This window comes from Rhipicephalus microplus, chromosome X, assembly GCF_043290135.1.
Source record: "Rhipicephalus microplus isolate Deutch F79 chromosome X, USDA_Rmic, whole genome shotgun sequence".
Taxonomy (NCBI): domain Eukaryota; kingdom Metazoa; phylum Arthropoda; class Arachnida; order Ixodida; family Ixodidae; genus Rhipicephalus; species Rhipicephalus microplus.
The window spans coordinates 407316077-407343357 of NC_134710.1; the positions used below are offsets into that span (position 1 = coordinate 407316077).

At 46.0% G+C, this 27281-nt stretch overlaps 1 protein-coding gene across 1 annotated transcript in view; it reads left to right on the top strand.

The window, feature by feature from the left end:
* Positions 1 to 27281, top strand: part of LOC119160965 (uncharacterized protein C05D11.1) — a 269272-nt gene that overhangs the window by 84494 nt on the left and 157497 nt on the right. Inside the window, exons 10-12 of the mRNA XM_037413256.2 lie at positions 11 to 85; positions 231 to 341; positions 14996 to 15139. Of these exons, the coding sequence (XP_037269153.2) occupies positions 11 to 85; positions 231 to 341; positions 14996 to 15139 (330 nt within the window). The remainder of the gene's footprint in view (positions 1 to 10; positions 86 to 230; positions 342 to 14995; positions 15140 to 27281) is intronic.

Below are 27281 nucleotides of genomic sequence, written 5' to 3' on the forward strand. Positions count from 1 at the left end.
ATATGTGCAGATCGAATCCGCACCACATGAAAGTATTGCAAACACTGTCATTATCGACTTCCTTTACGGAAATACACCTGAAGATGTGAGTGATGCTGAACACTTTTAGTCAACTTTTGCATGCAAATGCAATATTCTAGTGCCATGCAATGTTAAACTTCAAAATGAAACCCACTGCAATATTTTGCAGACATTTTGTTCCCAATACATTATTGCAATTTTTGTTGCAGCTGCGGAACAGGTTGAACCAGATTCCCATATTCATGAGCTTGCTGAAGCGAGATAAGGAGTTCTGGGTGCAGTTGCTGAAAAAGTACTTGGTTGACAACAAGGCCATCTGTGTAAGTGATTCGGTTATAATGTGTGAGCAGTAGTGCTTTGTCCGCCACACTGCACATGTAAGCTACCTAAGTGGTTCTCTTCCCCATGCATGCATGCATCACCGTAAGTATCTACTGCTACATTTCAACATACGAAAGCGGAGCGGTGCGTAAGTTAACGTGGTGCTACTGTCTTACAATCTGTAAAATGCATGTCCTATGCTGTTTCACTTAATCATTCCCAACTAATTCTTGTATTTGCATTAGGTTGCTCCCGGCCACAGCAGCCGTATTTTTGATGGAGGCGAAAGTTCTTGACAGCCCACCACTTTGGCATTCCTCATAATCATATTATGGTTTTGGGACGTTAAAGCACGACAAATATTATTATTGCTTTAGATTGCTGTTGAAGCACGAAGATAAAAAGTATTTGTGACAACACGGTGCGCGGGAGAGCGTTCGAAGCGCCCGGCAGACGCAGTCGCTCATCGTGTCGGCTCCCTGTTTCCTGGATCCTTTTCGGCAGAAATCACCATGTCCAGCGGATTTCACGTTACGAATCGACGCCACAAGTCATTGCGACCATCCTGACACAAAATTAGGTGGGAGGACTTACATTTGACCATTTTATGCCCATTTTTGTATTTGCTACGCCGGCAGAAAAGCCACCTCTATAGCGTTCGTTGGAAACACCGCCGCCATCGCTGCGGCGCAAGGAATCAAGAAGAATGTGGCGCCCTGTACGCTTTGCACGTTGAGTTTTTTGACCAAATGGAAGTGACCGTGAAGGGAGAAAGCGTTTCGAAAGAAGAATTTGAGGATAATAACGGATGGCAAACAGTGGGACAGCAGAAGATTACAGAGCAAATGCCAGAGCAACCAGACAAGCAGCATTCAACAGGGCAAAAGAACAAGAAACTGAGAGAACAACGGCTTCGCCTAATCACCAGAGCTAGCAGAATGCTGCCACTTTTAAGGTAAGACTGCAAGATAATTGTGCGACCCTGTGGGGGACTTGCGTCAGCGATCACGGTGCCGCCTGCATTGCCAACAGCGTCTGCCAAGGGGCCAATATACCAAGGGAAGTCCGAAAGCAAGACATGGTCTGCCTCAATTACCAACAAAACATTGTTGTGGTTACCACTCCTGCCAAAGAACATGCCAATAGACACCAGCGAATTGCCTGTATTAAAATAGGCACGCAAGCATTTGAAGCCAGCGCTTATGAAACAGCCCCAGAAAACACCTCCAAGAGAGTGATCCGGAGAATACCGCTAGGAGATATAGCCCGAGAGATAACAGCCCGGCAGGAGCAGTCGCTCATCGTGTTCGGCTCCCTGTTTCCTGGATCCTTTTCGGCAGAAATCACCATGTCCAGCGGATTTCACGTTACGAATCGATGCCACAAGTCATTGCGACCATCCTGACACAAAATTAGGTGGGAGGACTTACATCTGACCATTTTATGCCCATTTTTGTATTTGCTACGCCGGCAGAAAAGCCACCTCTATAGCGTTCGTTGGAAACACCGCCGCCATCGCTGCGGCGCAAGGAATCAAGAAGAATGTGGCGCCCTGCACGCTTTGCACGTCGAGTTTTTTTACCAAATGGAAGTGACCGTGAAGGGAGAAAGCGTTTCGAAAGAAGAATTTGAGGATAATAACAGATGGCAAACAGTGGGACAGCAGAAGATTACAGAGCAAATGCCAGAGCAACCAGACAAGCAGCATTCAACAGGGCAAAAGAACAAGAAACTGAGAGAACAACGGCTTCGCCTAATCACCAGAGCTAGCAGAATGCTGCCACTTTTAAGGTAAGGCTGCAAGATAATTGTGCGACCTTGTGGGGGACTTGCGTCAGCGATCACGGTGCCGCCTGCATTGCCGACAGCGTGTGCCAAGGGGCCAATATACCAAGGGAAGTCAGAAAGCAAGACATGGTCTGCCTCAATTACCAACAAAACATTGCTGTGGTTACCACTCCTGCCGAAGAACATGCCAATAGACACCAGTGAATTGCCTGTATTAAAATAGGCACGCAAGCGTTTGAAGCCAGCGCTTATGAAACAGCCCCAGAAAACACCTCCAAGAGAGTGATCCGGAGAATACCGCTAGGAGATATAGCCCGAGAGATAACAGCCCGGCAGGAGCAGTCGCTCATCGTGTTCGGCTCCCTGTTTCCTGGATCCTTTTCGGCAGAAATCACCATGTCCAGCGGATTTCACGTTATGAATCGATGCCACAAGTCATTGCGACCATCCTGACACAAAATTAGGTGGGAGGACTTACATTTGACCATTTTATGCCCATTTTTGTATTTGCTACGCCGGCAGAAAAGCCACCTCTATAGCGTTCGTTGGAAACACCGCCGCCATCGCTGCGGCGCAAGGAATCAAGAAGAATGTGGCGCCCTGCACGCTTTGCACGTTGAGTTTTTTGACCAAATGGAAGTGACCGTGAAGGGAGAAAGCGTTTCGAAAGAAGAATTTGAGGATAATAACAGATGGCAAACAGTGGGACAGCAGAAGATTACAGAGCAAATGCCAGAGCAACCAGACAAGCAGCATTCAACAGGGCAAAAGAACAAGAAACTGAGAGAACAACGGCTTCGCCTAATCACCAGAGCTAGCAGAATGCTGCCACTTTTAAGGTAAGACTGCAAGATAATTGTGCGACCTTGTGGGGGACTTGCGTCAGCGATCACGGTGCCGCCTGCATTGCCAACAGCGTCTGCCAAGGGGCCAATATACCAAGGGAAGTCCGAAAGCAAGACATGGTCTGCCTCAATTACCAACAAAACATTGTTGTGGTTACCACTCCTGCCGAAGAACATGCCAATAGACACCAGCGAATTGCCTGTATTAAAATAGGCACGCAAGCGTTTGAAGCCAGCGCTTATGAAACAGCCCCAGAAAACACCTCCAAGAGAGTGATCCGGAGAATACCGCTAGGAGATATAGCCCGAGAGATAACAGCAAACGTCATAAGTCCCAGAAACCCAACTGCACTCGTGGCCAAGCGAATTGGAAACACCACCAATGTGATTGTACTATTTGACAGCTACCGCATCCCAAGCTACGTGAAGTACGGTGGGGCATTGCTACTATGTTCGTTGTACAGAAAACAACTAGACGTGTGCTACCACTGTGGACGCTTGAGGCATAGGTCTGCCGTAACCCTAAAGACAAGATCTGCCAAAGCTGCAGCATGCCAAATCCTCCCGAAAGCCACGAATGCAAGGCCAGGTCCCAACTGTGTGACGAAGACCACCCCACAGCAGACCAAACCTGCAAAGCAAGATAAAAGACACCATTCCTAGGGCGGAAACACCGCTGGGAGAGAGCCAGACAAGAATAAGAGAACACGTCTTTCGCAGCACAAGACAGGCCATCTCACGCCTACACAGTGAGGAACAACATATCAGAGTTTTTCCCCATTTTGTCGCATGAGAAGAAAAGCTGCTCAAGGTCCAGGAACCGTTCCTAGTCATGGGCCAAGGAACCTCAAAACCCCGGCGGCGATACATCGCTCAGGGTGAGCCGCGCAGACAGGGTCAAGAGGACGCGCGTGAAGGGGGAGGCTGCTTCTGACCAGAAAGTCGCCAAACTCAAGGAAAAGTTAGCAGAAGTTAAGCAAATGATTCTGCATGAGGGAGTAGATTAAAATATTGAGGGAAGAAATTCACAACTACAGAACAAGCATGGTGTAGTGCAATGACGCAATCATTATAACAGGATAGCGTAACCAGTATGGAGGAGAGCACTTATTCTCCTCTCGCAAAACGTAAGGCTGTAGAGAACAACGGTGATGGTACTAGCAAGCACAAGAAAATCAAGAATACTTACATGTTGCACAAATCTTAAGAGGAATTTAAACAATGCATAGATTCACGAATAAGCAAAGTTGAAGAAGCTCTGAAAACTCAAATTAAGGCAATGAACGACATTAAGGAAACCATGGGAGTGCAAATTAAAGAGTGAGGAGCGGCTTTTATGCAGCAAATTAACACAGTTATACAACAGCAGGCTCACCAGCAGCAACTAGATAGCCTATCTACTATAGTCGGTGGCAACCTAAGAATAAATATATAATAAATCAGGCCACGAGGCCTGATTGCCCTTTTTTTCCATGCCTCTGTGCTACAAAGGAAGTAGTTCTCATATACTGGCCATAATTTTTATGCACGCAATTGTTACCTTACAAGACTTAATTGGCGTTGAAATACAGAATCTGAAGCTCGATAAATAAATGTGAGAAGGCGCGGGCTTCCGCGTCAGCAATATATCTGTTGTTTAAATCGCACCCCTCACTGTGCTCATCTCGGAGTCCATGAAGAAGCAATACACATCTCTCGAAGGGGATGTTTCTGCATGGTACCTAAGGTTGTACTAAACAAATAATGCCACATTTAATGTAATGTTAACAATTAGGAAACTGTTATTTTGCAGTTTCACATAATGAAACAGGGGCAGTATTCACATTTAATTAGGTTGTTTGCAATTTTTTTTACGAAACTTTCGCTGCCAGGTTTCTCACTGTTTTCTGTAACTATGGAAACCATGACTTAAAGCGAAGAATGGAGAAGAGATCTGAGATTGACTTTGTGAATTTTGATTCTTGTGCTGCCTTAAATACCGAATGTGTGTTACGCGTCATCGTGTTTGAGATAATTGCCAATGTTTCTTTCGACATCTTCTTGTTTTATGAAAATAAAAGTGCTCTGAAGATTTTGCGTCTAACAGTACGTATCATTGCATACATTGTCGTTAAGTTAAAGGCCAAGGCGATGTACACGGCTAAGGTTGCGGCGACTAAAAGCTGTAGGTACAATTTTTTTTTCTTGCTTCGACAACTTGCACTTTAAGGTGTTGCCATCACCTGTCAGCACTTCAATACTCAACTTTCTTAAATCAGGTCCCAGTTTTGCTACAACAGGGGCCACTACGTTCAATGAATGTGTCTGTGTGAAGGTGTGTCTCTGCAGACAAGGGGTTTTTCTCTCTCCGGAAAATGCGAGTGAATATCGTGCCAGACTTTGCTTTCACAGGGGAGAGCAATGCGTCAGTCTTTTTTTTTCATTGAACTGTAATTTAATATAAACAATTTATCTCTATGCATAATACATGCACGCAATACAGGCAAAATGAAAAAACAACACAAAACGTAAGACTTTCAATATGATATCAATAAGGATGATACAGTGTCTTAAAAAACGAAATGTTTTTCTCTTTTTTTGCTCAACAATAGCTTTAGCGGCGTCGCCACAGTGACGATCACGATCAATGTAACTGATTGTGATTGATCGTGATTGCTGCTTTGATAACGATTGATGCATCGATATTACATAGCTTTTGTCTTTTCCCAATTTGAAGAACCACGCACAGCATTTTTCTTGCAAGGTGTTCGTACTTCGAGCGTCAGACAAGCGCTTATGCAACGGACTTTTCAATCTGGCATGTAATTATGAGCGTGGCAATAGACTCCATTAAAATGACGCAGCTGTGCCAATTGGCACATGTAAAAATAATTACCCACGTACACGATGACCACAATTCGCTTTTTAATGCATATATCGCCCCGCCGCGGTGGTCTAGTGGTTAAGGTACTCGGCTGCTGACCCGCTGGTCGCGGGATCAAATCCCGGCTGCGGCGACTGCATTTCTGATGGAGGCGGAAATCTTGTAGGCCCGTGTGCTCAAATTCGGGTGCACGTTAAAGAATCTCAGGTGGTCGAAATTTCTGGAGCACTTCTTCACGGTGTCTCTCATAGTCATATGGTGGTAATGGGACGTTAAACCTCACATATAATAATAATAATTTTTAATGCATACACCAATGCAAATTTTCCCCACCTGGTTTGTTTACTGTTAGAACTGTGTGATGCTGGCTGGTCCTCTCAATTGCTTTTTTCTCCCACCTCGCTCACTTATAACACTCATGTGGGTGCACAACACAGCACATATTGCAAACAATCACCCAGATTCTCACGTTGCACCACTCAAGTAACGCACTCACACACGTACATGCGGTAACGCTGATGCCTCACCTTTGGCGGGCAGTAAAGCACAGACGTGCACATTCAACAGAACACACACTTGCACATTCAGACTTCACTGTCACCTTACTGCACACGAATGACCATGACGACAATCATTGAGAGTGGTCATTCTAGCGACGCAGAGAATAGACGCCGTGTTGCTGCTTCACGCTGCCGAATCGACGAAACGCGATGAAGCTCTGCCGCTTCGTGCATTCGAAATGCTACAAAATCATAAACGCCAGCATCGAATGACGGTCGACCACGATGATGGTGAGGGCGAGTGGATGATATAGCTTCTTGACGAAGAAAATGCCCCATAAAACCAAATGGACGCCCGACGGTCTCTGTGCAGCGGCACATCGCCTCTCGCCGCGGATGGCACCATGCTGAATTTGTCATTGGTTCATTGTGCCTCTTACATCATTGTAATGAGCGGCTGCAGTTGGACGCGCATAATACAACTGGACAGTGATACACTTTACTTTTTTTTCTTAGCTTGTCACCGGCTATAGGCTAACAGAACTTGAAAATTGGCCCTTAGCTACAGGCCTACAAACCAGTCGAGTAGCACCCATTAAAACAATCATGAAACCTCCCCTACTATATCCGGCTTTCATAAACTCGGCACCTCCTCAGCGATAATTGTAGCCATGGACAGATGCAACAATTATTTAATATGGCAATGGAATTGTAGAAGTTGCAGAAACAAAGAAGCCGCCCTACACCAGTATCCTGATGATAAAGAAAAACCAGATATTATCATGTTACAGGAGACGCATGGCCTCGCTAAGTTGTCTGGCCAGCGCTCTGTCGGTGGTGCTGAAGGGGAGACTAAAGCCCTTGCAACTTAAGTGCAGAAGGACCACATCGCAGTGCAACACAGCACACAGGTTACTGATATAGATAATATAATAATTGAAATCATACCCACAAGAAAAACAGGTGACAGTGTGTTCATCTTAATTGTGTACAGTAACCCGAAATTCACACCGCACAGATTTTTAACTCTCTTCAAGCGTACATATGATAGCGGGCGACCGAGTTGTAATAATCGAAGGGGACTTTAAAGGGCCACTCACCAGGCCCCTTACCGAATTTTAGTTAGACAGTGGAAGTTGTTAAGTGTTCGATGAGGAACGTTTTGCCACAAAAATTTTTTCAATCTGTTCATTACGAGCGGAGAAAACAGGTTTTTTGAAGCGGCGCAAAACGAGGGTGAGAGGAGACGAGCTTGACACCCTTGCCGCTCCTCCGCGTAGCCTTCGCAAGCCAAACCTCTTCCCCACCCTCTCCGGCATCCGACCAAGAGGAGACGTTTGCATGACGTGCCCGAACAAGCCCAGTCTCCGTGCACGCGAGCGGCGTTGCTTTGTTGATTGGCGTTATTTTGTGGTCTTCTGCCTGTTTTTGCGGGATTGTTTGGAAACGCTGGCTTAGACCCGGTAGAGTAGATGAGCACAATGAGTGCGCGAACACGTAGGAGCGTTCCATGGCGGTCGTCAGCTCGATGCGCTGACCGCGGGAACCCGAACGCATGTGAAACGCTTGCACATTAGCCCGGCATCTCGTAGTATTTCACGGGAAAAAATGTAAAAAAAACTTGCACAATTTTTTATTGCGTCTCATTATTTATTTCAAGTTTTATTCATCTCTTAAAGCAAGAAATACATAAATTACGCATGTTGTGTTAAATAATTTTTGCCATGTCACGTGGTATACTGTTGACAACGTCAGAACAGAGTCGTCTATGTAGAGGACCAACGTGACCGCAGTGCTGTGTACGTAGGGCCATTCCTACGTCCACGTCATGCCCTCATTCTCTACACGTGTGCCGGTAGAGTGGAGGGTGAGCAGCTTTCATCTTGCAATTTGACCCATTTCCGCGGCACGTACCATTGCAAATTTTGACAGAGGTGATCATGAACGCCTCATCTACGCATTGCGCTTGTCAGCTCAAAATTGTCAAACCTGGTGAGTGGCTCTTTAATTACCCCCATTCTACATGGGGCTATAAACAAGTTCTCCCCAAAGGCAGGGATCTCTGGCTTGACTCGTAACAGGAAGGCCTAACCCTCATCACTGACCCCACAATGCCCACTAGGCAAGAAAATAGTGTCTGTGGTCATACCACGGCCAACCTTACTTTTATAAAGAACACGCAATCTGCACGATGACTTAGTACACAGAAAGACTTTGGAAGCGATCATTCGATTATTGAAATCCAGCTTATTGGGAGGCCCACCAAACACATGGGCAAACAGCTTAGGCCAGTTGACTGGGTTAAATCAGAAATATACGAGAGGGCATCACAGAAAACATTACAAACATTGCCAATGGGCCGCTAATCTAAAGAAGGATATTTCAAAAGCAACATAAATAGTTCCACCGGAAGCTAAGCTTGAAATTCTGGACAGTGGAGTATTACATATGGGGGAATCCAAACAAGGGCTGCAAAGACGCTGGAAAATGCAGAAATATAACAGAACATTAAGAAAAAAGATAGCCGCACTTAACAAGGAAATCGAAAATTATGCACAACAGCTTTGTTGCCAACAATGGGAAGAAACTTGTACCACCATGGACAACCAACTGAGCCTAGGCAAAACGTGAAATTCTCTTCGACACGTCCTTAATCTAGAAGACACAAAAACAGTACATAGTGTCACGATGAGTCACAAGTACTGGGGGATTTATTAAACCACCGAGTAGCTAGCACTAGGACGATGCGTCAGTCGTGGCTGGCTTTCTAGCAGAGAAGAAGCACGCGATCTTCTTTTTTCCTCCAGATTGAGAGCCGCTCTTGCTGTCAGCCCACTACGTGCTGTTGGCATTATCCCCCCTTCCAAAAAAAAAAACAAGTACCAAAAAGAGGAAAGAAAAGTACCTAGCAGCACCGCGATGTTACTACATAGGCACGTGAAAAAAAAAAAAAGGAAATTCGGATAAAGTGAAAGTAGAAATTAAAGAGCGTGCCAATATAGGAAACGTCAATGAATGAGAAAGAAAGTTAACAAAAATAAACAAAAAACACAAAGAACACTGTACGGTAAAGGAAAAGTTACGAATAACGCGCAATAAATGGTTTCATGCGCAACACATGAACGACGTCCGGCCTCAGTCGTGTCCTGCTCCGTGCATGGGGTGTTGAGTTCGAACCACTTCGTAGTTCACGTCACTGACGCGGTGTAACACTTTATATGAACCAAAGTATCGGCTCAGTAACTTTTCAGTAAGGCCACGGCGGCGGACGGGCGTCCACACCCAAACTTGATCTCCGGGGCTGTAAAACACTTCTTTGTGGTGGGTGTTTTCTTTTCGGAAGGGGGGTCTGCAGCATCCGTGAGACTACCCAGCACCTCCACCAGTTTGTCACGATGAGTCACAAGTATTGGGGGATTTATTAAACCACCGGGTAGCTAGCACTAGGACGATGCTTCAGTCGTGGCTGGCTCTCGGGCCGAGAAGAAGCACGCGATTTTCTTTTTTCCTCCAGATTGAGAGCCGCTCTTGCTGTCAACCCACTACGTGCTGGGGGCAATAGGAAAAATATGAAGAAAATTCTGCATGCCTATAAAGGCACAAGAAAAGAGTTTCCTAAAAAAAGGTCGCGCTTAAATACATATCCGAGGCACCACCACGCATTCACCCTGATTACGTTGGAGTGCGGAATCCCGACCTCGATGAAGAATTCAGCAAAGCCGAGATACGAGCAGTTCTACACAAAGTAAATACTACGTCGACACCGGGCCCTGACGCCATTACAAACAAAACACTGCGGAACCTAGACGATACGTCCATTGGCAAATTAACAGACTTTATAATTTATGCTGGAGGCAAGGCCATATACTGCAGTAATGGGAAACGGCGCTCGTTGTGCTTATACCCAAGCCTGACAAACGCTTACAGCTTGAAAACCTAATACCTACATCACTAACTTCCTGCTTGAACAAGCTAATGGAACATGCCTTACTGACCCGATTGACCAACTACCTAAAGTACAACAACTTACTCCCATGTACAATGATAGGATTTCGGAAGAATCTGTACACAAGATGCCATACTATAATTGAAACACCATATTATAGATGACCCTAGCAGATCAACTTGAGCCATCCTTGTGCTTGATTCAAAAAAGGCATTTGATAATGTCACCCACCAAGCCATACTAAATTATGTCAGTAACAGGCTTAGGTGAGAGGACGTATAATTACATCCGGAACTTCCTAACGAATCGGCAAGCCAAAATCGTTGTAGAAGGCCTCACATTTGAGGAAATATCAATGGATTGTGCAGGGACACCCCAAGGATCGGTGATATCACCTGTGCTATTTAACTTAGATCTAACTGGCCTCCCAAGTAGATTAGAAAAGATGGAAAGTTTGCACCATACATTATATGCAGATATTACTCTGTGGGTAAGCACCGGAAGTGATTGGTCAATTAAACAACGTTTACAAGAAGCGATCGACACCGTAGAGCAATACCTAGAAGAAACCAGTCTCATGTGCTCAGTCGAAAAATTTGAGCTGTTACTATATAGACCAACATTAAAAGGCTGACCTTCCAAGCACCACAACACACATAACTACACAGACATACAACTTAAAACACGAGGCCCCGCTGCGGTGGTCTAGTGGCTAAGGTACTCGGCTGCTGACTCGCAGGACGTGGGATCAAATCCCGGCTGTGGTGGCTGCATTTCGGACGGAGGCGGAAATGTTGTAGGCCCAAGTGCTCAGATTTGGGTGCACGTTAAAGAACCCCAGGTGGTCAAAATTTCCGGAGCCCTCAACTATGGCGTCTCTCATAATCATATAGTGGTTTTGGGACGTTAAACCCCGCATGTCAATCAAACTTAAAGCACGAGATGGGCACACCATACCCATTTTAGACCAGATAAGGGTAATGGGCACCAAAGGGGAAACGGTACTCAAAATCGAAGGGAAGATTTCTCAAACGATGCACCTAATCAAAAGAATTATGAATAAGCTTAGCGGCATGAAAGAGGCAAATGTCATAAGGCTTATCTAGGCTTTTGTCATCAGCCACATTACGTATGTATCTGCATACATTAGATGGTTCCCAGCAGAAAAAATGAAATAAACAGCCTCATACGAAAAATTTATAAGCAAGTGCTGGGGCTTATGCAAAGCAGAAGTACAGAGAAGCTGCTAGAGCTAGGTTTACATAATACACTTGAGGAACTGAGAGAGGCGCAAGATATTGTGCAGTACGAGCACCTTTCTAAAACAAAGACTGGTAGATGCATCCTGGAAAAATTAGGCATCACTTACCACACACAATATGGCACTAAATGCGACATTACTCGTGACGTACGGACTAAGCTCACGGTGCCTCCGTTACCTAAAAACATGCACACTGTGCACAACGCAGGTAGAAGGCGGAGCAGAGCCACGACGATGACAAAGAGCTGTGGAAACGACGAAGAAGCAGTCTTCGTAAATGCCGCTCGTTACACAAAAGCTGCTTCGTCGCGGCAGTAGTTAACCACAAGAAACAATGCTCCACCAGTCTGACAATATACACGAGATGCGTTGAAACGGGGGAAGAGATAGCTATAGCTTTCCCTATATCACAAACTGACACGTGTTATATAATCAGCGATTCACAAGCTGCTGTACGCAACTTGGAAATGGTCAGATTTCCCCGGAAGCACTGCGTATTCTTAAAACAGGCAAAACCAACCAAGACAACAGATGCATTTGCATTCTCTGGTTCCCAGCTCACATACCCGAAACCACAGGAAATATCAACCCTAAAGAGGTGGTATTCGAGGACTTACCGGGCTACGACAAATGTTTTCTCGTCAAAATTTCCAAATGTCTGGGAATGGATGGACCGAATGACAACATTCAATGAAATTACCAAACGTTATAAATTACAGAGGCATGTTTACCCCCTCCTTACCATAAACTCAACAGGGTGCAGTCTGTCCAATGGCGACAATGAAATTACGAAACATTATAAATTACAGAGGCATGTTTACGCCCCTCCTTACCATAAAATCAACAGGGCGCAGTCTGTCCGATGGCGACAATTACAAACCAGATCCTATAGAAATCCAGTGCTACTACATGCTATGTATTCAGAGATATACGCGACTTCTCAATGCAAAGATTGTAAGGCACTACAGTTAAACCTCGTTATAACGAAATTGGAGGGCCGCCGCTATTTGCTCGTTATAACCAATATTTCGTTATAGCCGTAGCGGGCATTTACCGCAAACATTATGCACTGTACTTACCCCCAAAAAATAGCGGGCGAAATAGCATCCCGCCGCACGGTGGTATGCAACAAAATAACCGCATTCCCAAATGAAAAGGAAAAAAGTCATGCACCTGTTTTAATGCACTTCAAAATACACAGCTTGCATTTCAGGCAGACTTAGCTGCAAAGAAGTCCGTAATTGGACGTTGATGCATCTTCCTGATGCGAACGATGGCTCTCTCAGCTGCGGCCGCAATGTTCAAGCCATCTTCGCCGCCCTCGTGAGCGCCGAAGTAGCGGCGCAGTACGTCCACTGCATCTAATGCCGGAGGCATTAGACCCGGTGGACGCATTGGCAAGTCCACATTGCCTTTCTTGCCACGTTGCCTTTCTTGGTCCCCGATTCGACGGCTCTTATCATAGCCGCCTTCTGATCTAGTGTTATGCGCTTTCGCTTCCCGCCTGGCGCACTCATGTTGCTGGAATCACGAGCACAGCACGATAAAAGAAAAAACGGAAGCGGTCGAAAAAGAGAAGAAACACGCAAGCAAAAGCAACGCGGCTCACGTCTGCGAGCGACAACACTTGCAGAGAAAGTGACTGTGAAGAGGAAGGGGCGCTTTTTTGCGCTGCCCTCTAGGAACCGGTTACTCAAGGGGAAGGGGGTACGTAAGATTAGGAAGCGCACCTCAGCCCCATGAGAAAGGGGAGAGGAAGAATATAAAGAAGACAGAAAAGAAAAGAAAAGGGCGAGACAATCGCGGGGCGCTCCGCTGTCGGTGGTAGCCAAGCGGCGTACGTGCAGCGAACTCTCCTCCGGAAACAGCGTGTGCCGTCTGCTTTGCGCGCGTTGCTGGAGGGCGCGTGGCGGAAGTTTTGAACTGCTAAATACAGTTCTCGCGTTGCGCGCCGTCTCAAATTCGCGTTGTGCACTGTCGTGACATCGGCTCAAAATTTTACTTCCTAACAAAACTTGTTCGTAATATCCCATAACAGGCAAATTTTGCCTCGTTAAAACAAGGTTTTGAATACATTGGTTTGTATGGGGACTTTCAAGGGGAATTAGGATTTGCTCGTTATATCCATTATTTTGTTATAGCCCGTCTCGTTATGACGAGGTTTAACTGTAGCTTCCTTAGAACATATACCATGGGAATGCCAGGGATTAAAACACAGTAATGAGAATGCGGCCTCCACCGACAGCCTCTGCGCTATGGGCAATCCAGCGGGCAGAAGAAGCCCCTGGGAGGCAAGACCTTCTAGCCGACACCTAGGCGGGAGCCCAGCTCACCAGCACTCCGGATACAAAATAAAGTTTTTTCCATCTATCGAACTCGTTGCGGGTTTAGGGATGGGGTTACAGTTCTTGACATTGTGCTTAACGTAAGATGTTTGACACGGTATTACCTTGAGAAATAATGAGCCTCAAGCACATTACCTGATGTTAGATTCTATGAGCTGCATTTGTTTGCCTGCACTTTTTGCATTTCGTTACAGTTCCACTCGGATCCACAATTATTCGAAGAGAGAAGTCTGTGTGGCGCTTATCAGCATATCATACTAGTGCCCATTGAAATGCTTTGTGCTGTTCTAAAATTCTGTGATAAAATCACACTATGGAGCCTTGTTTTTGGGAATGTTTTATGAACCTTGCTTCCATGTGCTGCCTGTATTCAGGATTCAGTAATTTTACAGCTTTTACATGTTACTTTATTTTCGATTATCAGCAATGTTTGTCTATTTGCTCATGCAGATTTCTTACAAAATTCGGCAATTAAGGCCACAAGCTTTTCTTTTTGGTTATAAAGTGTGAAAGTCCACTTGTTCAATGTAATAATTTCGTTGTGGGAGTAATTGTCAATTAATGTGGACACTGCTAGGAAGGATGCATGTTCTTATTATGATAACAGAATAGAAAGTTGCGCGAGTTGGTGTATATTCACGATCAATTCACCCGTGAGGTGTATGAAGCCTATCATATTAACAAGTCACGTGATGCTTGCGTAAGCCAGACCTCGGTTACATTGCACAAAAAAGAGTTCACTTTTATTGATGAGCGTATCAATCTCGTTGTACCTCACTTGTCATGTGCGGCTATTACTTTTTAAATTCCTGTTGCTCGGAATAAACTTTCAGTTGTGAGTGCAGCGCTGTTTGTGGTTCTCTTCTTTGTCTCTGTCTTTTTGTGCTCCGCTTTTCTTTTAATATCCTTATTATGATTGTTATAGTTAGGACTAACTTTAGTTAGACTAACTAAGTTAGGACTAACTAACAAAAGTTGCATGAAATTTAAAATGTTCTTGCAGAGAAGGCCCAGAGAGATTGTCAGGTTAGTCTTAATAAGTATGCAGAGATCTGGCACTTATCTCAGTGACTTTTCTTACCACACGCTTGTTTTTGTCGTGCAGGTGATTGGGGAGCCTAGCCCAAGTTTGCTGAAGAAAATGACTGAAGCCGAGAACCAGAGGATTGAGCATCAGCGAGAAGCTCTTGGTGAGGACGGCCTCCAGAAGCGAGCAGAAGCATTAGAAAAAGCCATTGAGGCTAATGAGGTACGATCTACAAGGGAAATTTTTTGCTTTACTACTGTATCTTCTGGTAGTCTTGGCACCCATAGCACGACCCCTTGTTGAACTGACACCAAAAGTACACCCACAGTGTGTTTGGCTTGTTCCATCTGCATGATCGTTTCCTGCCGAAAGTGCCTTGAGGTGTGCCCAACTGTTTTGTCATACCAACTTGGAGATCACGATGAGCTGTGGTCACAGGGCCTCAACTTTCACTACGGATGCCACTGTAGCATAACAGTAGTATTGTAATTACTCGCGTAATCCTTGCACTCTTATAATTCCCGCACCCCCCGCATCACCCAACAAAAATACGATTTCTTTTTTGCCTCGAGTAATTATCGTACCCCCCAAAATTGCCGCAATAATGTCGTCTGCTCATTCCAGCCATTAATGATGATAGCGCGCACCATCTGACGCCATCTCTTAAGCATCAAGCGTGCTATTTTTGCACGGAGATTCAATTCAATCAAAGCCAAGCCAAAGTGGCAAGTGCACATCGCGGCATGTTTTGTATGTTGTGTCGGTAATCTTGTCACGTTATGGGGCGATACTGAAACTACACGACTGCTTTCAAGTTGAAAGTGATTGATCATGCACTAAAGTACTGCAACAGGGCCGCTGGTAGGCCCTTTGGAGTCGACGAGTTTTGTGATCGCTACTGGTGACGGCGGCTGAAAGTCACCAAGACGCGTTGGGCCTGCCATGTGCCTAAGACTGGGATTGATGGTAAACTTAATTTCTTCAGAAGGAAACTGCTGACGATTCTGTTAAGTAGCCATCAGCCCAATACTGATGACCTACGCTTATCGTTTGAGGGCTCTTTTTCAGTGACGACCGCTATCGCTACGCCCGTAATGCCCACAAGCTTTGCGTATGATATTCTGATTCTCGACTATTAGCTTGCACTTCTTGTGCCTCAAATAAATCTCTCCATGTATTGAACCAGCGGTTTTATTGTAAGTTATAATTAGTACTTCTCAAAGCTTGCTGTTAGTTTCTGGTGTGAGAATCTTGATTTGCGGCCAATTTGTTTGTTTTTTTCCGCTCTGTACGTTTTCATGAAAGGTTTTCTCCGCGTAATTCTCGCACCCGCTAACTTTGCATTGGTGTTCTGCTAAAAAAAGTGCGAGCATTATGCGAGTGAATACGGTATTTCAGTACCCTTGCACCCTGCCTTAATCCACATTAGCCATTGCAACTTGCTATCCATGATGACAGCAAGAAATGAAGAAATAAATGGGAAATTTTAGCCATCATGAGGTCTTATCTCGTGTAAGCATCAGAGCTAGCAACATGTTTTTGCTTTAAAGTTATAGTATATCCACTCTCTATGAAAAAAGGGGTTACGGTAAAAGAGGATGGCAGTAACAATACTGTTACTTACACCTTATGTTTGTTTTGACAACATCGAAAACATTTTTGTGCTATATGAGGGTTCTCATAAATGCAGTATAAAGCAGAAGAGGCCATGTCTTTGAAAACATTGTTGCCGATACATTGCACCAGCGTGTAATACGTGGTTTTGTAACAATCGGCTTTTTGTTACAAATTGGTTTGGTCTTGGCAGAACCTCCGTAGAAATAATGTATCAAAAACATTCAATATACGCCCAAATTTTGTACGACTGTGGCACTATCCGAGAAAAATAAATGTTTTTTACTAAACTCTAACGCTGGCCAGAATTAGTGGGTGTAAAATAGAAACTGACAAGCCCATAGGTTCAAGATAAAAAAAAAGAAAGTATAAGAAGACATGCTCTGTCTTCTTTCAGAATGGAAGATATATTCTTCAGGCAGTTCATAAGCACCTGTGACTCAATTTTCATGACTTTCAGATCACTTCTCGATGTGCTTCGATAGCAGGCATATTCTTGGGCTCTTACCTAGACAAACTCGATCTATACGCAGTAGCTTCAGGAGGTTGACAAGCTAGTCTTAGAGATCCGGATATTTTCACGTATTTAACCCGTGGAAAATGTTCCTGGTCAACATGCAGCTGAAGATTTCCTCCCTTTTGTTGCATCCCTAGCAGTCACTAGTCTCAAGTGCGCAATAAGGATGTGAAGCAGCTATTTTCAGCATGTAGAATAACTCTATTTTGATGTCATTGTTTGTAATAACAGTGGCACATCACTATGTGCACTTAACAAGGCAACAAATAGAATGTCCACAGCTCGGGCACATGCAAAATTGTTCTACGGGAACTAGCAAAAAAAAAAAAAGTTTCTCATCATCATTATGTGATGCCGTTGACTCTGTTGGCTGTTCCGATGAAAGGCTGTTGCCAAAACTGTTTCGGTTTTGTTTTTATTCGCAGGAAATTTTCGGACTGTACATATAAAAAGCAATTGCATTGGATGTCTGTTTTTTTTTTTGAAGTTGAGGATGAGGATTTCAGTGCTGGGCAACCTGCGACTATTCGCAACTGTGCCATGCTGCTACAAAAGAGTCTTTTCTGTCTAATTTGAGCCATTGCTGTGCCACAAGATCGTTTGGAACCAGAAGTAATGTTGACAGCGCGCATCTTGAGCAGATATTATGTAATGGTTGCCATCTTGTACAAGTGCACTGCTGCATTTGTGTAGAGTAGTGCTGCTTCAAAAGCACGAAACTGGCCGATCAAATACAGTCAAACCCTTTTATAAGAGCCATGCTCCAGGCAGCAGTTAGTCGAATATGGATATATCGAAACTCAAAGGGGATTGCGAATTAGTTTGATATATGAAAAATTTGATATAAACAAGAGGCCCTGAGAGCTTACCTGTAACTGTCATCACCTACAATAGGTGCATTCAAGAATGACAATTTATTCCGCACATACGCTGCAATAGAATGATTTATTTGGGTGAAAAAAAATGGCTAATCTTGGCCTGCTTCGTCGCTTTTGAAATGCTGCAGACACTAGTCTCGATCTTATCAATGCTGTCCAGGTGCAACAGCCCAGTTTTCTCCATGTGGCCAATACAACGGCAAATGATCCCGAACGCTGCCGCCACTTCAGCGGCAAAGTACGCGCATGTAGCCAGCGCGTCGTCCGGGTGATCCTGCTCGGCACATCAGCTGTCGGCCTGGACATTGCAGTCCGCTTCCACGAAGTTGTCTGCCGGCACTTCGTGTGGAACTGCTTCCGAGAAACGGAATGGCTACTCGCGGAATGCGTCGTCTATGCGCTTGTCATCATCGTCTTTACCGGTTTCCGCAAGTTCCGCCGTCTTGAAGCCTGCCTTGTGGAAGCAGTTGACCACTGTGTTCGTTTTCACATCTCGCCAGGCATTCAAGATCTCTGCAGGGGAAAACTTTGCGGAGATTTCCGGTCTCTCCTTTGTCATCCTGGCTGCTGACAGCTTCGCTTTTACCAGAATTGGTATTGTCAATGATGTTGTAGCGCTGCTTAAATCGGTGAAGCCACCCCCTGTTGTCGGCGAAGCTGTTTCACTGAGTGCAGTGGCAAACCGTTTGGCCTTGGTGATCAGCATCGGGCCATCCACCACACTTCTAAAAACCAGGCATAAAGTGCCTTTTCTGCATTCTTGGGGGGAGAAGCGTGCACATGGGATGCTCCCAATGCTCGCTGCTCCACTGCCTTTACCTTGATTATCTGCCTTATTTTTCAACAATGTAGTCAGAGTGCTCCGTGGCATCCAAAAATCATCTGCGATTGTGGAACATTTCTTGCCCACCTCAACACGCTGAATAGCCTTCAATATATCGCAAAGTCAACGGTCTTGTGCTTCTTGACGCTGGCCACAGCTAGATGAGATGTCGACAATTCAAAGAGTCTGCAGTGGCTTTGCACACTACACACGCAAAAGAGAAATGGTGCATATGCGGTGCTACGTAGGCGAAGCGACAGCGAATCCCATGTTAGCTTTAAAGATCGCGTATTAGCGTTGATGCCATGTGTCCAACATGCTACTGAGCTGAGAAAGTGTTTGATTTTGATTTCTGCCTACGAGTTGGAGCCAGAACATTTAGAACTGGTGATGTGTCTTTAGTGTGGATTGTTTTGAAATGAGAGCGCACTACTTAGATGCGAACAGAAAGACAGGGACAAGCGCTTACTACCAACTATGTTTATTCGGAAAATTATGAAATATATACTGACAGATGAAACAGTGTCATGGCACACACGATAAGACCCAATCACGGACCAAAATAACAAAACCGATAAATATCTATGTACGTCAACCCCACCTTACCAACGCCTACTGTGCCTCAGAGTGATTACTTAACTCAGTATAAACTTCATAGTTTTCCGAATAAACTTTCAGTTGGTAGTAAGCGCTTGTCCTTGTCTTTCTGTCCGAGTCTAAGAAGTGCGCTCTCATTTCAAAACAATCATGCATCACTACCTTGCCCAATCAACAATATTGTAGTTTGGAATGTGGGTACTCTTAAGCGGGAACAGGTGTCTTAGAAGGCCAAAAATTGCAAAAAATAGACTTTTTGAAGCTGACATTTTCGGAATCTGCACCTATTTTTGAACTTATCTGAGAGGGTTCTAGCCTTTCGCGTCATTATTTCTGGTGCAAAATCAATTTACAACATCCCTGTGAGATGAATGTGAGCGCAGATTGACGCTAAAACCGCATTTTTTCCGCGCCAAACTGTTGCCGTTACACACGAGCTATCGTGTTCATCTTGGTCTCGTTTGGAAGGGTCGTTCTTCATCTTCAATTTCCCGCCACTGCTGGCTCACCTTGCTCATTGGTTTTTTAGCAAAAACTCGTCATCGAGAACCACTAGCGCGCGATTCAATTGGCTGCTTGGGGCTTGTGACCAAATTTAGGCATCCGATTGGCCAAGGGGCGCTTTCAGCATCTGCTTCACCATCGTGACGCGCACGGACATGCGCCATTTTGTCATAATGCTACTGACTGCTTGCGGCAGTAAAGAAGTTCCGTGCTACAGTAATTTGTGAAGCGGGTATGGCGGTCGTTCGTTCAAACCCAAAACACGCTACCTCTCCAGTGGGGGCTGTTACGTAGTGCCTCGTGTCATCCCCACTGGGGCTTGTGACAAGTGAGGGTTCGCAATTGTGATGCTCAAGGGGGGCATCGGCCCGGTTCTCGAGCAATGCGGTATCTGCTGAAAACGTCAGCGGACAGAACTCACGCGGAGCAGACATAACGCGGGTAGACACGGCGAGCCTGATTCGCAAAGGCGGGCCGACTCGGCTAAGACGAATCAAAGGTTTAAGAACCTTTGATACCGCGTTGGGCGCCAGTATGGTGACCCCGCTACTAACTGCAGGAAATGATCACTGCGGGTTCACGCTTAGCGAGCCACAGGGCCGCGACTCCGCCACCTACTCTCGTGTGGCACACAGCTTCGCGCGCGCTCAACTAATAAGGCGTATAGCGTGGTGCGGCAAAACAGACAGTGTTCAAATACAAAACGCACAAACTTTATTGCCTTTGGCGGCACCCCGAACAGCAGTTTAACGTCCGCTCCCGGGACGCGGAGAGCACAGGCTCCCGAACGTGAGCGTTCACGATAACGGGCAACCGCAAGCACGTCGCAGTAGGCAGTGGCGAGCCTTGACACACTGGTCGGGAAAAGGTTCTTCGCGGTTATGCTGCGCACTGTCACGATGGCCACTGGGCCTGGTCGCGAGTGTTAGGGCGAATCTCGTACGCGTAGGCCTACGGCAAGTGCGGCTCGGTGCAGTACGACCACTTCAAACACTAGGCACCGCTGTGGGCTTAGCGTACGGTACCGAAGCTAGCACTCAAGTAAACACGCCTGCCGAGGTGCCAAAGGCCACCCAGGCAGCTACAGTCCGGCAATTCCCAAAGGGGACGTGGACGAAGGAAAACACGTGCTTACCCGGCGCCGACCACGAAGGAGAGAGCCAGCTCCCTCGGCACACACATACCGCGTGCCGTGCCCGCACGTGGGGCCATCTATCGCCACGCGCCGTTACCAGAGCAGAAAAGCAAAAGGGTGTGGCCATGTGGCAAAATGCCCGCGAAATGGTCGCGGGCGCGCCTCAGATCCCCATAAATGTTTGGTATGATGCAATGCGTGCTGGAGTACTTTTTAAACTGGCAAAAGCGATCTTCCCGAGACATATGAAAAACAACCATTTTCGCACGGTAACGAAAGAGTTGAAGGGGTACTGACACTAGACATTTTGCGGCCGAAATAGCCTGAGGGTTTATTCACGTGAACATGCGTATATCTGCAAAATATCTGCAGCAAATATAGTGAGGAAGTAATTTACAGCAATTTTGAAGCCTGAATTCTGGAGGTATCGACCACATCTAAAGGGACCCTTTGGGCTTGTTTCCCTCATGTCATCATCCTGCAATCAATAAAACAAGTTATGATGATGTCATAGCCGGCATTTCTTTTTTGCTGCATTTGTTTCCGTAGTCAGTGGCTGGTCGCGAGTGCGTTGCAGTAGTACACACGTTGAAGGTTTTGTATTTGGCAACACTGCTGTCTTGTTTCTGTTCAATAGGAATTCTTGATGCAGACCATGCAGAAGTGTGTCGGAGTTATGCGTGCTGACGTGATCGAAAGCAGCACAGGCTAAATGGTGATAGTTGCACCCGGTGGCTTGTTGTTTTTGAAGCTTTCTCAAGACGAAATTGAAGCTGGTGGATAATGAGAGGCCTGTAATTAATTATCTGTCACGTGCCACAGCAAAGGATGTGGCCTGTTATGACTAGCAGGCCTCTAGCAACGAGGCTTTGCAGTATTGGTTGTAACAAAGTAAATGAAAAAATGTCTTATACCGTAAAACCTCGTAATTTAAAGTCACTGGGAGTATGAAAAATCTTGGAAGTAAGGGGGTTTTACAATAATTGAAACATACAAAAGGTTTAGTGCTAGGAACTTTGAAATACAATAAAATCTCGTTAAGTTGAACTCAGTTATTTTGAAATCCCGCTGAATTCGAAATATTTACACCGTCTCGTATTTCCCGATGTAAGTCTGAGCAGAAGGGTTTCTTGAAGGGCCAGTTGGTATATGATACTGAGGGGAACAGTGCAAAAAACGTGACGGAGAAAGAATGAACACACGACACAGGTGCTGACGAACAACTGTGTGTAAATTTATTACACCGGGAAATATAGAGCTGAAAACGGGAAAACAAGAACAAAAACAATCACGCGCACATAAGCGTGGAAGGCTAAAACGAATCTGCTACGAGTCAAAATGTACGAGTTAACCGCTCAAAAACATATCTTTTTCCAGGAGGGAAAAAGCTTGTGAAATGCGGAGTTGCCTTAGGTGTTCTTAGGAGTGCTCAGAAGAGGTCTTGCTCTCACCAAGTGCAAAGAACCTTTGGCGCCCAGGTCGAGCGACTGGAATGCGCCAGCTACCCAACTGAGTTACTCTGTGCCTTGGCAACAATTCTATTGAGCGAGATTTCGAAACGTGGCACCAAGACACACCCAACACAGGAAAGACAAAATTTCTGTTATCCCTTACGTACACCGTGTGAGCCAAGCGCTCATGAAGATGTTTAGCAAAGCAGGCATAAGACTCGTTTTCTCTGCACTTTGTAAGCTTAGCCGCTTTTGCAAGAAAGTGAACGATGACAAACCCAAGGAGCATGCATGCGTTGGGGGGGGGTCTGAGGTGCGCCCGTGACCATTTCGCGGGCATTCCGCCGTATGGCCGCTCCTTTTCTCTTGTCCTGCTCTGGTAACAGTGCGTGGCGATAGATGGGGCCACGCGTGGGCTGAGGGAGCTCTCTCCTTGGTGGTCGGCGCTGGGTAAGCACATTTTTCCTTCGTCCGCGTCCCCTTTGGGAATCGCCGGACTGTAGCCTGCCTGGGGGGTCCTTGGCATCCCGGCAGGCGTGTTTACTTGAGTGCTAGCTTCGGTACTGTACGCTAAGCCAACAGCAGTGCCTAGTGCTTGAAGTGGTCGTACCACACCGAGCCGCACTTGCCATAGGCCTTTGCGTACGAGGTTTGCCCCAACTCTCGCGACCAGGCCCAGTGGCCATCGTGAGAGTGCACAGCATAGCTGCGAGAGACCTTTACCCGACCGGCGTGTCAAGGCTCACCATTGCCAGCTGCGACGTGCTCGCGGTTTACCTCTTATCGTGAACGTCCGCATGCGGGAACCTTTGCTCTCCGCATCCCGGGAGCGGACGTTGTACTGTTGTTTTGGTGCCGCCAAAGGCAATAAAGCGTTGTGTATTTCTGTTATTCGAACATTGTCTGTTGAGCGCGCAAGAAGTGGTGCGCTAGACGCGAGTAGTTGACGGAGTCGCGGCCCTGTGGCTCGCTAAGCGTGAACCCGCAGTGATCATCCACTACGGTGAGTAGCGAGGTCACCATAGCGTCAAGAAACACAGGATGCAGTACGTTCAGTGTGTGAGCAAAGTAGTGTACGACATTCCGTTTTCCTTTGGTCGGTCCTATACGGGACACACCGGTCGCTCTTTGGATGGTGGCCTGAGAGAGAATGCAAATAATCTCAGGGCTTCAACAAGCAGCACCTTGGCAGCTGATTGCTCCTTGTGCAGATATGTCCCGCTCCTTCATGAATGCAAGATACTCTCGAGATATCGTGACAAGACAGAGCGCAAAATGAGTGAGGTTTTCCTTATCAAAACGAAAGGGAACATGTGCAGAAGTGAGCCTTCACTCGCCCTCCTGGAAAAAGAGAATGTTTTTGAGTGGTTAACTTGTGCATTTCAACACGTGGCAGATTCGTTTTTGCCTTCCACTGTTATGTGCATGTGATGGTTTTTGTTCTTGTTTTTCGTTTTCACCTATATATTTCCAGGTCCAATAAATTTTCACACAGTTAATCATCAGCGCGTATGTCGTATGTTCATTCTTTCTCCGTCCCATTTTTTGCGCTAACCTCAGTAAGTATGAGGGCATAATTTAAAGCGGCACTCAGCACTATTCCAGTTAATTTGAAAACTTCCGGTGCCATGTGCCAATTCCTTATTCCAATTTCGCCGCAAATACGCGGAAACGACGGCCCCTGAAAGCCACAGGCCATTCAATGTACTAATGAGTGACAGCTGAGGCACGTCAGGTTTGCTTTTTGCAGTGCAAAAAAAAAAAAGTAGTAGTCTCCAATCAAAACGTGCCCTGCGGAAAACGAGATGTGCTTCACTAAGCTTCATCGATTTACGTGTCCCGAACGGCTCCGGACGGCCCCGGACGCCAGCGCCGCATTCGTTTTTCTTAGGTACCAACTGGAAGCTCCACCCAGTTGTCCGGGATCGCTCAGACGCATGTTCGTTTTTCACCTGCCTGATGGCCTGCGGGCAGCCCGGGACAGTTCGAACAATTTCTTTTGAGCCAGGCAGGTGGCAGACGACAGCGCAGTGCGCATGCTGTGCGGCCATCTTAATTTAGACACGGGAAATTTCCGATGCGCTCCTCTCTCTCTGTTTTTATGTCCCCTTCTCGAATGTTTCTGAATTTCGCATTGTTAGTGCACCCAGTTCTTGTGATCAGTGTTCTGAGCCATGTCGAGCATGTGCATATTCCTGAAGGTCAAGCAAACACGCGTTATGCTCGCTAAGAGAAACAGTGGTGGAACGACCGCGCCGGTCTACGATGCGCACGTGTTCGAGTAGTTCACTTACAGTAAGTTGCATCACAACAGAAATGGGCATAATTCACTATGTAACTGCTGTTCAGGTTTCAAATTGGCCAGCATTGTGGCCTGTGTTTCAGCTATGGAGGGAGCAGATGGCATAGCCAGGCATAGCAGACGCCCCAGCGGATGCAGTGAGCATCAAGCGCGCAGATGGCCCGAGGCCGCTCGGGCTGGCTCGGGACTTTTAGATCACGTGCATGTGATGTAGCCAGCTGTGAGCCGAAGTGTCCGTGGGCTGTCCGCGAGTGATAGGGACTTGGTAAATCGAAACTCACTGCAATACAGCAGTGATGCGCAGGCAGCGTATTGAATGTTTCTCGCTACGCAGTGTGTCATGATTTGCCCATTCTTTCTGGGATTGTAAATAAATTTAATAAGGAGACTTTGGCGGAATTCTTGATGTATGCGAACCTCCGATTGTCCATTGCCCCTGGCAATCGGCAGACTTGCACTGCTGGCGGAGTTCTTGCCTGCTACACCTACTTCGATAACTTAGTTCGATAGTTTCAGTGATTATGTTTTACAGCCAAAACATATCACGAATTCTGTCACACTGAGCAATATTAAATTCTTTATTTTACTAAAAAGAATGGTCCGATCATTACGTGGCATTTCATGATACGAAAAAAAAAAAGGATGACCTTAATTTTAGGTCTGGCGGTCACATGCAACCAATTTCCCATGGGGTGGGTGCCCTCCTAAGCCACTATAACTTCGTTCTGCCAAGCACGAAGCCAGAAGTGCGCCTCTACCTATTTAACCAGTAGGTACCTGGCGGCAGCAATTCTCTGCCTCCCACAGCAGTGCCGTATGCTCAACTATTTCACCAAGGCTGTGGTGGGTTAAAGTACACCCAGGAGCCTTCGGAAAATCTTATGGAGCTACCTTCCGAGATGAGTACCCAGAAACAACTGAAGGCCAGGTCGGTGTACTCCTCTACCTTTTGGCAGAAACCGATGGGTTCCTAGTAAGCACTGGGAATTGAACCTTGCACCTCCCGCATTGGAAGCAGACGCTCTAACCATGTAGCCACTGCTGCGGTGGCTACATGGCAGTACGCCATGAGGTGCATGCAACATGCTGCCCGCGGGTCACTACTGTGTTGCAGTGAAGTGACCTATTTTCCGCAGGTGCGCATGTCACACTATCATGACAGCATATTATTTTTTTTTCTTCTTTTTTTTTTTTCGATGGAAGCGGCGAGGCCCGCCATTCTTCAGTGTTTGCGGCAAAATTAAGACCAGGTATTGCGGGAAAACTTAACTCTTGAAGCCGCAAACTAGCCCGCACAACAAACGACCAGCCCTGATTACTTCAAATAATTGCAGCTTCTTTGCATCCCACTTTTTTGTATGTTCTGTTAATTTGAAGATTTCTGGCAACCCCAGTGACTTCTAAATAACGAGGTTTTGCTGTTAAAAGTAATCAGAGATAGTCGTTTGCTGTGCCAGCTAATTTGCAGCCCCAAGGGTTTTTTCTCGCAATCATTATCATCATCAGCTTGTCTACGTCCAATGCAGAACAAAGGCCTCTCCCATGACCTGCCAGTCAACTCGGTCCTGTGCTTGCTGCTGCCACTTTATACCCGCAAACTTCCTAATCTCATCTGCCCACCTAACTTTCTGTGTTCCTTTAACCCGCTTGCCTTCTCTGGGAATCCAATAAGTTATTCTTAATGACCAGCGGTTATCCTGCCTAAGTGCTACATGCCCGGCCCATGTCCATGTCTTTCCATAATACCAGAGCCCAATTTGTCACCATTGTGGTGAAGTGAGGCACATCTTTTTCGCATGTGCACATTTAAGTCGATGACAAGACCACCTTTTTCTTTTGCTGGCAGAAGTGTGGCTGGAGGGCATTATCAGTCACTCCGTCATATCGCTACTTTGCATTGCCTTGTGGCTCCTAAGGGCTGCAATTTTCATGAAATTGTGGCGAAATCGGGATCGTGAATTGGCACATGGCACCTAAGTTTTTGAGTAAACTGGACTGGTGCCGACCACCGCTTCGAATCATCCACTCAAACTTGCATTACAAAATACTGGACCGCAGAAACCCTCGAATTAAGTGGGATTTCAAAATGACGGAGTTCAAATGAATGAGGTTTTACTGTATTATAATGTCAGTAATATATCTTTATAACGAATGTTTGGATATAAGAAGCCTTTTTTTTGGATGTAAAATGCAACTTTGTTCTAATGACTTTGAGTGTAATGTCATACGCATATTGAAATTTCTGCACTCTACACCCCGTGTAGGGCCGTGGGCTGATTTGAGCATTGTGAGCGGCATAGTTACTTTGGCTGCTGCAAAATGCTGCCGCGTGCCCACGCGTGTTCGCGATCACAGTGTCAGAAGTCTAGGGGTGTCACTCTTTTTATCTACCTCGAAATACCAAACTGAGTGTTTGCATGTCGCTTGTCGGTTACCACTGAGGTCCAACGTTTGCTGTTACCACTCACTTCGCAAAGCCTTCCTGACACCGCCGCATATACACAACCGTCCTTTGTCCTCTCACCATCTTGCCCTCTGTTCTT